The sequence below is a fragment of the Polypterus senegalus genome, chromosome 1, assembly GCF_016835505.1.
Source record: "Polypterus senegalus isolate Bchr_013 chromosome 1, ASM1683550v1, whole genome shotgun sequence".
Classification (NCBI taxonomy): Eukaryota; Metazoa; Chordata; class Cladistia; order Polypteriformes; family Polypteridae; genus Polypterus; species Polypterus senegalus.
This window is the reverse complement of record NC_053154.1, coordinates 260,474,034-260,488,031: the sequence shown is the minus strand read 5'-3', so window position 1 is coordinate 260,488,031 and position 13,998 is coordinate 260,474,034. Positions and strand designations below refer to the sequence as shown.

At 33.8% G+C, this 13,998-nt stretch overlaps 1 protein-coding gene across 2 annotated transcripts in view; it reads left to right on the top strand.

Moving 5' to 3' along the window:
* polr3a (polymerase (RNA) III (DNA directed) polypeptide A) overlaps window positions 1–13,998 on the top strand; it is a 107,033-nt gene that overhangs the window by 25,343 nt on the left and 67,692 nt on the right. For both annotated transcript variants that reach the window (XM_039772875.1, XM_039772883.1), the window contains exons 8-14: window positions 3,168–3,304; window positions 3,405–3,508; window positions 4,246–4,387; window positions 9,388–9,528; window positions 9,927–9,996; window positions 12,469–12,596; window positions 12,724–12,862. In XM_039772875.1, the coding sequence (XP_039628809.1) occupies window positions 3,168–3,304; window positions 3,405–3,508; window positions 4,246–4,387; window positions 9,388–9,528; window positions 9,927–9,996; window positions 12,469–12,596; window positions 12,724–12,862 (861 nt within the window). The remainder of the gene's footprint in view (window positions 1–3,167; window positions 3,305–3,404; window positions 3,509–4,245; window positions 4,388–9,387; window positions 9,529–9,926; window positions 9,997–12,468; window positions 12,597–12,723; window positions 12,863–13,998) is intronic.

The following is a 13,998-nucleotide window of genomic DNA, read 5'->3' as shown; positions in this document are numbered from 1 at the left end:
AGTTCTAATTATCTGGACCTTTTTCTCTTAATTTGCTAGTATGATATTTACATTTAGGAGAAATTCAGAATGTTCTACTTCTTGCTAAAGCTTTGAATACGCAACTTTCTTTTACAATTGTTACCTTTTTCTGAGAAGTTTGCTCCTATTTGAAAGTGAACACTGACTATTTAGTGATAATCAGTAAATGCTAAAGAAATTAAATAACAAAGCAGAATTATATTCATGCCATTATCTCATTATAAGAGAAGAAAAATGTTTAGCAAATTAAATATTTGAATCAGTTATAATTAAGGGTGAATCATTAGTTTTGTGAAACTGCTTCATTATGACTAAATCTGAGAACAACTGATTATAACATTAAAAGTATTAGAAAAATTTAGATGAGAAAATGCCATTCAGCCCAACAAAGCTTTCCAGTCCTATCCACTTAATTTCTCCAAAATACCATCAAGTTGAGTTTTGAAGTTCTCTAAAGTCCTTCTGTTTACTACACTACTTGGTAACTTGTTCCACGTGTTTATGGTTCTCTCTGTGAAAAATAAAACCTGTTTGTGCAAAATTTACCCTTAAGTTTCCAACTGCTTATCCATGTTCTTGTCAAAATCATTTTAACGTAGCAGTCTCAATCCACTGCACTAATTCACTTCATACTTTTAAACACTTTAATCATGTCACCTCTTAATCTCCTTTTGCTTAAACTGAAAAGGCTCAGCTGTTTTCAAAACAACATGTTTCCTCATACCTCATTCACTGCAGTCTTGGAATCAGTTTACCATATATACTAGCATTTAAGTTCTCCCACGGATAAGTCGGGGCTTACTGTATAATTGACTGTATTTTATAATGTCGCTCATATAAGTCGAATGCGGAAAACTCACGCTGTTGGTCCAAGGGATTGATATGCTAACGCCCAACTGAGAGAGTAACCATGGAGTACACTGCCTTTTTTTCTATGTATTGTGCCTACGTGACCACACGGTAATATCCAAACTATTTTGAAGCGAAGTTTGCACTGTTCTGTGTTTTTTGTATCTCATACACCTTTATCATAAGAGCATTCCTTGTCTATGATGGAGCATTCGAACAGAGGAAAATATGAGGCTGGTTTTAAATTAAAAGTCGTTGACGTGGCGAAAGAAATTGGTAACTGCGCTGCTGCAACAAAATTCGATGTGTCCGAGAAAGTGGTGTGAGATTGAAGGAAGCAAAATGAAGTTAAAAAAAAAAAAAAAAATTAAGTGTTGCATTTTTGAATGGCCGTATTAGTTGGGTTTGATTTTATGATTGATTTTTTTCAGATTTTAAGACCTGACTTATACAAGGGTAGTTATGGTAGTCACTGTTCCTGCCGTGATTTGCCTTACGTCCAAGGAGGTTCAGGCTTTTGATACCAAAAGTCAGAGCCCTGTGGGGAAAGGGAGACACATGGTGATTGATCGAAAAATTGTGAAAATCATTTAAAGTGTTCTTGTGTGTTGCTTCTGGCACTAAAACTGTTTTGAAGTTTATTACTCAAAAGTGCTGTTTTGTTGTTTGGTCCTTATAATGGATGGTAGAAAATGATGGAACCTGTAACACTACAAGTGAGCTTGTTCTGTTGCTTCAGTCTATCTTAACATGCTGGCTTAACATCATATTACCATTAAAGTAATGTGATGTGACTGTTATTTTTCTGCTAAGTGGTTTGTCATAGTGAAATTACCTGTAGTCCCAAACATTATACACAAAAAGTACACTGCCACCTCCTTAGTGTTACATTTCCTGTTGAAAAAACATGTTAAAAGCATTGCATTTTTTGGCATGAAAAATTACATATTTATTAAATGTGATCTTTCTACTATAACACATGCAAAAAACTAAAAGTTAAAAAGTCAGAACTGTAGAAAGTATAATAATGATACAAAAAATAATGAATAATATAATAAAAATAATGCTAATACCATATATACTGTCAAAGTACTGTATGTCATTTGTATGGTATATCTTGAAGCATGGTCCAGTGTCACAGTTGGGCCAATAGTAGTGTCAGTTTTTATTTTTTAATAAATAAGCAACAATTTCAAAAATTCTTTTTTTGTCTGTCAATATGGGGTGCTGTGTGTACATTAATGAGGAAAAAAATTAATTTAAATGATTTTAGCAAATGGCTGCAATATAACAAAGAGTGAAAAATTGAATGGGGTCTGAATACTTTCCGTACCCACTGTGTGTGTGTCTGTATATATATATATATATATATATATATATATATATATATATATATATAATGTTAAACATAGCAGCAGTCCTAGCACTTGCTCCTGTGGGGACAGCACTTTTAACTTCACCGAAAATTCCCACCTAGTTTATTTGTTGCCCACCCTCTCATGTGGGGCCTTATCAGATTCTTTCTGAATGTCAGGATAAATAATATCATATGCCCCAATATGATCATATACGTTTGTTGCCTCCTCATAGAATTCCTCCAGCATATTAGTTAAACAGGACCTCTTTCTTTTGAATCCATACTGACTGTTCAGTAAAACTCCTTTTCTTACAATGAGTTGCTCAATTTTATCCTTAATTCTTTCCATTAATTTACCTGTGATGCATGTTAAGCTTAATGGCCTATAGTTACTTATATCTGTCTGTTTCAATTTTTATATAATGGGATAATATTTGCTATTTTCCAGTCTGTTGGAATTTCCTCAGTGCACAGTAACTTTCAAAAAAATAAGTGTCCTGGTTTTATATTTGTACTGACCAATATCCTTAAGAACACAAGAATTAATATTAACTGGTCCTTGTGATATATTTGACTTCAGCCTATTTAATCTGGGCAGTACTTATTCCTGTACAATTTCCAAATCACTCAGTACCTCCTTAGTAGTCCCTATTACCATTGAGAGGTTATAACTTGATTTTCAGCAATGCACAGGTATAGTAACAGATTGCATTTTCTTTGTAGAGGTTTTTATGTTTGAGACTGATATGGAATTATGTGTTGTATTAGTTTTATTGGGTACATTGTACATAGGTTAGGTTCTTCCCAATAGTTTGTTTTAAACATTAAAATGTTCAGTATATTGCTTTCAGTACATAAAGAACATTATGCAGAATTTCTTAGACTATGTAGCTTTGAAAATTGTTTTAAATTCCCATGATTTTTTCATCAACTCTATTAGGAAGATTCAGAGGAAATTTATCAGGAAAAAGAGTCGATTTTTCTGGAAGAACAGTCATTTCACCTGACCCAAACTTGCGTATTGATGAAGTAGCAGTGCCTGTACATGTTGCCAAAATATTGACTTATCCTGAAAAGGTAATCTTTTTGTTTATCAAGTATTGTTCATGTCTTTATTTAAAAAAAAAAAAAAAGTAGTAATTTGATCAGTTGCTGAAAAAAGTTATTGTTCTTGTAGGTGAACAAAGCTAACATTGATTTTTTGCGGACACTTGTACGAAATGGCCCCGAAGTTCATCCTGGAGCAAATTTCATTCAGCAACGCCATACTAACATGAAAAGGTGAGTAAATGTTTTTTCAAGTGGGTATGGTGCTTTAGGAAAGTGCAGTTTGTTTATTTGTTCCAATCTCAGATAGCAAAACATAAGGGTTTTTCTTTATTAATACCAATTTTGTTCCCTTTATGTTTATGGTTTTAGTTATATCCTATATTTCAGTCATTCCAGTTCATTCACACTAACCGTTGGTAATGAAAATGTCACAAATTAAACAAGTATATTGTTCTGTTACTTTAAAAACAATTAGCTGATTTTTGGTCTGTCTGTTATTCTGTAATGCGTATTTTGAAGTCTTGTAAGATGTATTAATAATCTGTTATTAATAACTACTCAAACTGAATGACTACTAGTGAGTAGTGATGCTTTAAAGATTCTATTTTTTTAATCCCACATGTAGTCTATCAGGTAATGGTTTAATTGCTGGAGTGAAATTAATATTTGTAATAGTGTATATTACAAATGTTGCTCTTTCTTGAATTATGTCATATGTTAATGTCTGTATTCAGTTTAGATAAATGTTTCTTTTGTTTATATACAACACAGATAAGTTAAAAGCAAACCAGACTTAATTATGCCATTCATTGAAAAATTAATTTAAGTCATAACAGTGTTAAGTGAAAAGAATGTTGCATACATGAGTGTTGGGATTTTTGTGAGTGCACTTTAGACATTTTTGTTAGTTTTGTTAGTACTGTAATCTATTTCATCAGTGTTAAATATCTAATGTTTTATTTCTTTAGGTTTCTGAAATACGGTAATAGAGAGAAGATGGCACAGGAATTAAAATTTGGAGACACAGTGGAAAGACACATGATAGATGGAGATATTGTTCTCTTTAACAGGCAACCTTCCCTCCACAAACTCAGCATCATGGCTCATATTGTAAGGTTCTAATACTGTTCACCTTTTTAATTTTCTCTACTTGCAGTTTGCTTAAATTAGTTATTGGATAGACAGTAAAAAACATATGAATAATTTGACTGCAGTAGTTTACATGCACTTTAGATTTCTCTTTTATTTATTTAAAATTGCATGCCTACATTTATAATACAGACCATATAGTTATACCACACTGCCGACTTGAACATCACATAAAAGGATCATTTTCCTGCAGATCATCTAATGTGGTCTACCTAATTCTCTGCATGAAATGTCCTGACACTGCACTCTATGTGGGAGAAACTGGACAAACACTCCGCCAGAGAATGAATTTACACAAGTTCCACATTAAACATGGCAACACAGATGTTCCTGTAGCGGCCCACTCATGGACACTGTGAGAGGGACTTTAAGGTCACAGTGCTTATGGGCAACTTCAAAACACAGCAAGAGAGAAAAGAATGGGAAGTTAAACTCATGCTAAAATTTAATACATTACAACATGGCTTGAATAAAGACAAGAGTTTTATGGCCAGATATGAGGGTTGTTTACATCTCTCAGAATGACACAGACAGCCTGTCTACAGATCCACATTGTATTGAAAAACTCATCAAAAACTTCAAAAGACTTTGTTGGACAGTTATCTTATTCATAGATCTTGACCATAAATTGTTCTTCTCTCTCTTGTTAAATTAACCCTAGCCTGAATGAAGCTATTATTTTTTTACATTTAAGATTTCTCATTTAAAGATTTACCAATGTTGTTTCGTGTCCTAGAGTGTATATAAACACAGGGAACTCCAGTTTCTGTATTACATCTTGCCTGAAGAAGGGGCCTGAGTTGCCTCGAAAGTTTGCATATTGTAATCTTTTTAGTTAGCCAATAAAAGGTGTCATTTTGCTTGGCTTTTCTTTAAAATAGCGCTAATGGAACTATTGCTTATTTGCTGCTGGTTGAATATATCATATATTTGTAATTAAATGTTGAATCGTTCTATTTAATTTTTTTTTTAAATGCGAAGTAATGCTATTGAACCATTGTTGTGATCAGATTCTCAGTTTTGCATGTAATGTACTTTTGTCTCCATGTATTGTTGAAATATGCCAAACTGTTAGTTTTCACTCACAATAGATTGTAATGTTTATCAGTACTATAAAAACAGCTACACAATATTTATAATTCTTCTTATAGAATCCACAAGTACAGAGTGTTTTGATATTCTTTCTTGCAAGTAACATGCAACAAATTGTAAAGATGAACGTATTTTCTTTCCAAATTCATAATGGCTACTTCCCCTACCAAAAAGTGGTTTTGAAAAAAGGTCAGCCATGATTTAAGAAGTACTTGGGATTCATTCCCATCTTATATGATTATACAGTACAAAATGGTTACATTTTCTTGGGTATCTACTGCCCTAAAGTTTTGTATATGTTTTGACTTTTTTGTAATGAAATCTTTATCCTTATAGATACAGATCAAATGTAAGATGGCCTTTTCTTCATCTTTTTTTAATAACAAAATAGTATGAAATGTTATTAAATATTAAATCTCTGGTATTCAATTGTATATTCTATTATATAGAGAAATGCATCCACTCTTTTGAAATAGCTATACTGGATATTTAAACACATGCACAGAACATTGCAATTTTTTTTACTCTCTGTACTAAAGCTCATTTAATCATAAGGTTTTTGTCAAATGAATGCCTTAATTTGCCTAATCTTGGCAATCATTCAATAGCTGAAAAACAGGTAGCTGTGGCCATTATGCTTTTAAGATCTACATCTTGGCACATTTTCATTAGTGCAATTACAATACTCCAACAGTCACTGGCCTGCAACATTATCCTTAATAACCAAGGACAGATATTGTTTGTCCTCTTAACATGTATCTTTTAACAATTTCTTCATAAATTGCATGGGGGAAACAAATACGCAATGTTAAAAAATGCTTCACTTACATAATTTAGATTTTATAAATGTATTCTATAAAGTATTTCCATTTCAGTATATTGTGTATGTGGTTCACTGTACTCGATTTGTTTCAGTGTACAATCAAGACACTATAGAGTATGTTTCAGTAGTAGTAATAGCAGCAGCAGCAGCAAAACATTTGTCAGAGTACTGTGGAATACTTAAATGCATGTCCAAAGAAAAATGCAACACATTTGTATTCACCAGCATCTGTGATGACCAAGAATAAATTAAAACCATATATACAGATCGGCCCTTGTGATATGTGGGTTTATTATTCGCGGATGTGTTTATTTGCGGATTTGACATCAATAGTTAAATGGATATTATTTTGCGGGTTTTGTGACCAGTTGCAGAAAACTGCTGATGGATGTTAATTCCTTCCAATTTAAATGGACTGACAATTCCCAGAAACCCCTGAGAACAGTGCTTTATTGGACAGCTTTGGCAGTTGTCGTGAGGGCTGCTGTGTGAAAGATGAGGGCACTGGCTTTAAAAATGAGCTATAACAAGTTGTCAGGATCATTATCAGTGGCATCTTTTTGTTTCAACATTTCACAGCATAGTTGGCTTATTATTACACCCATGGGTAACAGCAGAGCAGGCTGTGACCAATTTCGGTGCCCTAGGCAAGATTTTTATCAGGTGCCCCTTACATTGTGGTTAGTTTCACCATAAATAATTATACGCATACATTCAGATAGAAAGAGCATAGATTTGTCTTTTGAATTTTTCTTTATTTTAACAGTAACAACAAAAAATGTATTAAAGTGAAAATTGGCATTAAAAAAAAATAACATTTAATAGGGTAGTTCACAAAATAAAATAAAAAAACTATTATGCAGACCACAGGGCAATATAAGTAAGTTTTACCCACCTTGCCTTTCTTCCAGCAAAGTCATCAATAACATTGCCATAAGAAACTTGTTGTGATACAGCATGATTTTTACTGTACTAATGATGGAAATTTCTTTGAGATGTTCTTTTGCCATTGAAGATCTTAAATATGTTTTGATGAGTTTGAGCTTAGAGAAGATCCTTTCAGCAGAAGCCACTGTAACTGAAAGAGTGGCAGAGATTCTTAGAGCAATCTACATATTGTGGTAGATTTCTATTATCATTTTTACATGCAACAAGTTGAAAGGTTCCACATTTGTTAGGTTTTTTGATGGCAAATTTGGAAGTTGCAAGTTCCCTGACATTAATATCTGGCTGCTCATCATGGGTTAGAGCAGTGCTAAGAGTTTGACAGTGCTCAAGCAACTGTTCATTTGACATGCTTGGGAAGCTGAGAAGCACCCCAAATGTGTCTTTCAGAGAGATTTTGAAATCTCTCTTGAAGTGAAGACAGTGCCATATCCACAACCACATTAAAATGGTTTTCATTTTATTAAGTGCATCACAAATAGACTTATCTACTGGTGCTTCATATCCGAAGAACCTTTTGGTGGTTCTTAGCCGATTTTGTTTTATTACAGTCTCTACATTCACTTACTTGTACATCTCCTTTGCAGTTAACTGTACATCAGAGAATCCAGTGTTTCTGTAGGTTGTGAGGGAATCTTTTGTTTTTATTTGCAAATCAACAGCTACATCTAATTGCATAGAGGGTGACTTCATGAGTTTACTTACATGCTGGATCTTGGTTAAGATGTCTTATCATATGACTGTGTAAATTTAAAAATGGAAAGAACCAATCTCCTCAGCCAAAGCCTAAGCTTCAACTTTCACCATAGGGTCTGCAGTAGCGTACCTCACCTCCAGAAGAGTGTCTCTGAGCCTGGTACCTTACTGCCTGGATGCTTTTTATTCTGTTTTTCCACCTTGTCTCTGCCCATAGATTTAGTAAAATTGTGGTGTGTTTCAGCAGGATATTCCGTCTGTGGGGGGAGGCTGAAAAGAGTTTAAATAATTTTATTAAATATGCAAAGTAGCCAGTGGCCTCTTGTGAACTCTTAGCAACATCAGCTACCACAAGATTTAAAGTGTGGGCACCACATGGGACAGAACACCTTATTCATTTCCTGTATATTAGCACTGTTGTCATAGGACTGTCTTCTGCAGTCCTCAAAAGGGATGTTAAGCTCCTCCTGCCTTTTGAGCATGAAATTATAAATTTCCCACTGTTGACTCCTCTGCCACAACAAATCCCATGAAATGTTCTTTAATTTGTGGTATTTCCTCAAGTGTAACAATCCTGATTTTGACAGCTGTTCTTTGTGGCTTAGATCTGGGGTGCAGCCTAAAATAATGGAAAAATACTTGAATGTTTTGATCTCGTCCGCTGCTTTTTCCAGTTTTTTTGGGCTGATGGAATCTATTAGTTCATTTAAGATTGTTTTGCCCAGGTAATGGGTGTGACTGCCTTTTCTACCTTCCACCCTACTGACCTGATGCTTTATAACTGCTTCCTCCTCTTTAAGAAAATTCCCATTTTCTGGTTTATTTAAGTTGTCTGTAAGACCCCCCTTTTAGCCAAACTTCTTTCAGTTAGGGATTGAATTATTGCTACTAATCTATGAAAAAGTCATGTCACCTATTTCTCAAATTTGTAACATTATTTAAGAAGCAAAATCAAATTACATGGCAAATATACTCCACATCCCTCTGTAGTATGTATTACAGTTCAGGAAAATTTCTCTATAAGGTTAATTATTTTAAGCAGTATTTTTTAATGTATTGTGTAAAACTAATTTGCCGTACTTTAAATTGCCATTTGCTTACCTAAAGTGTGGTATTAATTAGATATTAAGTTCAGATGTTCCTGAACATTGTTAAAATTGTTCCTTAATTATTTTTTTCATAGCACATTTTAAAAGTATGGACATTGCTGCAGTAAGAGAACAGAATACATTTGTAATTTACATTTCTATATCTTTAGAGGTATGGGTGTCCTTCCCATATCACAACCCCAATATTTGATGAAGACTTTTATTCTTTGTTTAATATTCATATTTTAATTTCCCTATTCCTCTGTGGGTAGTAGAAAAATATCTTGCATAATTAACTGTTTATGTGATTTTTGCAGGCAAGGGTTAAGCCTCATAGAACATTTCGATTTAATGAATGTGTCTGCACACCTTATAATGCTGATTTTGATGGAGATGAAATGAATCTTCATCTACCGCAAACTGAAGAGGCAAAAGCAGAAGCCCTTGTTCTCATGGGGGTAAGTTAGCATGTCAGCTTGTATAATTCCTTTATTAGTCAGAGCGAGTTTATTCCACACAATCTAAAGACATGGTTTGACTGACAAGTATAACTTGACCCATTTGAAGTTACTAGTTGATTGTGTGTGTGTGTGTGTTTGTCTTGCAGTGTACTGGCATCACTTAATCATGACTGGATTTTGCGATGTGACTGTTGATTTTGTTTATGCTTTAACTATACAGAAAAGTGCATGTTTACAAAAATGCACTATGCTTTACTGATAAAATAATTTGAATATCTAAATTTCTTTCTTGGTTTATAATGTAATTTTGCTGATTTTTTTTAAAGTATACTCAATATTATAAAGTATAAACTGACACAGCACTTATAATAATGTATGCTTCTTTTTGATTGCAGACTAAAGCTAATTTAGTAACCCCACGAAATGGAGAACCACTTATTGCTGCTATTCAGGATTTCCTTACAGGTTTGCGCAGTTGTTTGCTTTTTAAATTGCAGTGGTGTTTACTTTTATAATACCTTCTCCTCAGTGCAGATTGCTTGACTGAAATTCTTATATTATTAAAAGCTATTTAGTTAAATTCTAATTGAGATATCATTTGATAATAACTGAAAACATTTACATACTAGCTTTGTTTCTGTTTGTCTCTTTTGTCAGCAAAAGTACAACATATCTTTTGTAAGATTTAAACAAAAAAAAATATATATATGTATGTGTGTGTGTCTATATATATATATATATGTATATGTATATGTATATATATATATATATATATATATATATATATATATATATATATATATATATATATATATATATATATATATATATATATATATATATATATATATATATATATATATATATATATATATATATATATATATATATATATATATATATATATATATATATATATATAAACTGCTCAAAATAATTAAAGGAACACTTTGAAAACACATCAGATCTCAATGGGGAAAAAGAAATCCTCCTGGATATCTATACTGATATAGACTGGGTAATGTGTTAGGAACGAAAGGATGCCACATCGTTTGATGGAAATGAAAATGATCAACCTACAGAGCCCTGAATTCAAAGACGCCCCAAAATTCAGAGTGAAAAATTATGTGGCAGGCTAGTCCATTTTGCCAAAATTTAATTACAGCAACTAAAATTGTACGCAGCACTTTGTATGGCCCCTGTGTTCTTGTATACATGCCTGACGACATCGGTGCATGCTTCTAATGAGATGACAGATGGTGTTGTGGGGGATCTCCTCCCAGATCTGGACCAGGGCATCACTGAGCTCCTCGACAGTCTGAGGTGCAACCTGGTGGCATTGGATGGAACAAAACATAATGTCCCAAAGGTGTTCTATTGGATTTAGGTCAGGAAAGTGTGGTGGCCAGTAAATGGTATCAATTCCTTCATCCTCCAGGAACTGCCTGCATACTCTCACCACATGAGGCCAGGAATTGTCGTGCACCAGGAGCCACTGTACCAGCATAGGGTCTGACAATGGGTCCAAGGATTTCATCCTGATACCTAATGGCAGCCAAGGTGCCTTTGTCAAGCCTGTAGCGGTCTGTGTGACCCTCAATGGATATGCCTCCTCAGACAATCATTAACCCACCACCAAACTGCTCATGCTGAATGATGTTACAGGCAGCATAATGTTCTCCATGGCTTCTCCAGACCCTTTCACTTCTGTCACGTGCTCAGGGTGAACCTGCTCTCATCTGTAAAAAGCACAGGGCACCAGTGGTGCATCTGCCAATTCTGGTATTCTATGGCGAATGCCAAATGAGCTGCATGCTGCTGGGCAGTAAGCTCAGGGCCCATTAGAGGACATGGGGCCCTTGGGTCACCCTCATGAAGTCTTTCTGGTTGTTTGGTCAGAGACATTCACACCAATGGCCTGCTGGAGGTCATTTTGTAGGGCTCTGGCAGTGCTCATCCTGTTTCTCCTTGCCCAAAGGAGCAGATACTGGTCCTGCTGATGGGTTATGGACCTTCTATGGCCCTCTCCAGCTGTCCTAGAGTAACTGCTTGTCTACTAGAATCTCCTCCATGCCCTTGAGACTGTGCAGGGAGACACAGCAAACCTTCTGGCAATGACACGTATTGATGTGCCATCCTGGAGAAGTTGGACTACCTGTGCAACCTCTGTAGGGTCCAGGTATCGCCTCATGCTACCAGTAGTGACACTGACTGTAGCCAAATGCAAAACTAGTGAAGAAACAGTCAGAAAAGATGAGGAGGGAAAATGTCAGTGGCCTCCACCTGTTAAACCATTCCTGTTTTGGGGTCATCTCATTGTTGCCCCTCTAGTGCATCTGTTGTTAATTTCATTAACACCACAGCAGCTGAAACTGATTAACAACCCCCTCTGCTACTTAACTGACCAGATTAATATCCCATAAGTTTCATTGACTTTATGCTATACTCTGATTAAAAGTGTTCCTTTAATTCTTTTGAGCAATATATATATATATATATATATATATATATATATATATATATATATATATATATATATATATGTATTTATATATATATATATGTATAGTATGTATATATGTATGTATTTATATATATATATGTATAGTATATATATGTATATATGTATATATGTGTATATATGTATATATATGTATATATATGTATATATATGTATATATGTATGTATGTATATATGTATATATATGTATAGTATGTATATATGTATATATATGTATATATGTGTATATGTATGTATATGTGTATATGTATATATATGTATGCAAGTTTTGCAACATAAATGAAATGATACTTGACAAGGCACTTTTCAGTACATAAAAACTTGTTGTCTATTCTACATTTTGATGTTTCTTTTTGCCTTTATGCCAAAAAATACATAATGATGCAAATTTTCATTGATGTTTGTTGTACATTTAGGTGCTTATCTTTTGACTCTGAAAGATACTTTTTTTGATAGAGCAAAGGCCTGTCAAATTATTGCTTCTATTCTTGTCGGAAAAGATGAGAAAATAAAAGTTTGCCTTCCTCCTCCAGCTATTTTGAAGGTACGTAACATAATTAAAACCAATATTACATATTATTAATGTGGGTAAAACTGTACTATAATTAAATTGTTGTATGCTAATATCATGCTAATTACCCATTTAATAGTCTTTGTCTTTAATTAATTAGCCAATAAGATTGTGGACGGGAAAGCAGATATTCAGTTTAATTCTTAAGCCCAGTGAAACATGTCCTGTGAAAGCTAACCTTCGAACAAAGGGCAAACAATACTGTGGCAAAGGAGAGGACCTCTGCAACAATGATTCTTGTAAGTTGTGGTTATCATGTATTTATTAATACATACGTTATACTGTGGATAAATTAGTATTTTCAGTATTGCTGGTGTTAGATTAAATTTTTGGCAATGATGTTAATTTAAGAAACTCTTCGCAAATATATGAACAATCTAAGCAGTCATAAACAATTAATGCTAAATGGGTTTTTTTTTGTGAATCACTTTCACATATATAGAAAACACACAGACGTTTTATTAAGGATGTTCAGAGTCCTAGATTGTTATTAATATAAGCGACAAAACTGCAAATGTTTCTTTCCTGTAGAGAGAAGTGCAGCTCTTTTAAGGCAATCCACAAACATGTCCATTTCCAATTAAGATTGATAAGATATTATCGTAATGCAGGCTATCAGCATATTTAAATTTTGTTTACTATATATTCAGTAATTTGGTTTAAAAAATTTTATTTTCACTGCTTTTTTTAACTAAATAAATGACTGGTTGGTTATGTTCACTTAATTTCTTCTACTCTGGTTAGAGTAACTAATTAGAACTGACTTTGAAATAGATACATTTATTTGGAAATTTTTACACGTAACTAAATTAAGTTTATTTTTTGAATGTCGAAAACAATGTGTTATAAAAACCTATTGTGATATCCTATACCTGGGATGAACAACTAATAGCATATAGGCAAAATCTTTCATTTATATTAAAATTATTGTAGATGTTTGTGTGTGTCCTGCGGTGGGTTGGCACCCTGCCCAGGATTGGTTCCTGCCTTGTGCCCTGTGTTGGCTGGGATTGGCTCCAGCAGACCCCCATGACCCTGTGTTCGGATTCAGCAGGTTGGAAAATGGATCGATGGATAGATCCTAATAACACTAGCCATGTATAAATAATAAGGCACATGCAGAAGGTTTCTGATACTGTTAGTTTTCTGTTGTGTCTTCTGTTGCAGGATTCCTTATTGATATCTTTACATTTCCAATGATGACCATAATTCCTCTTTTCTGTGACTAGTCAGTTGTGAATTAAATATGTATACACTGTTGTGGACATACAGTGCATCCAGAAAGTATTCACAGGGAATCACTTTTTCCACATTTTGTTATGTTACAGCCTTATTCCAAAATGGATTAAATTCATTTTTTTCCTCAGAAAAAAGA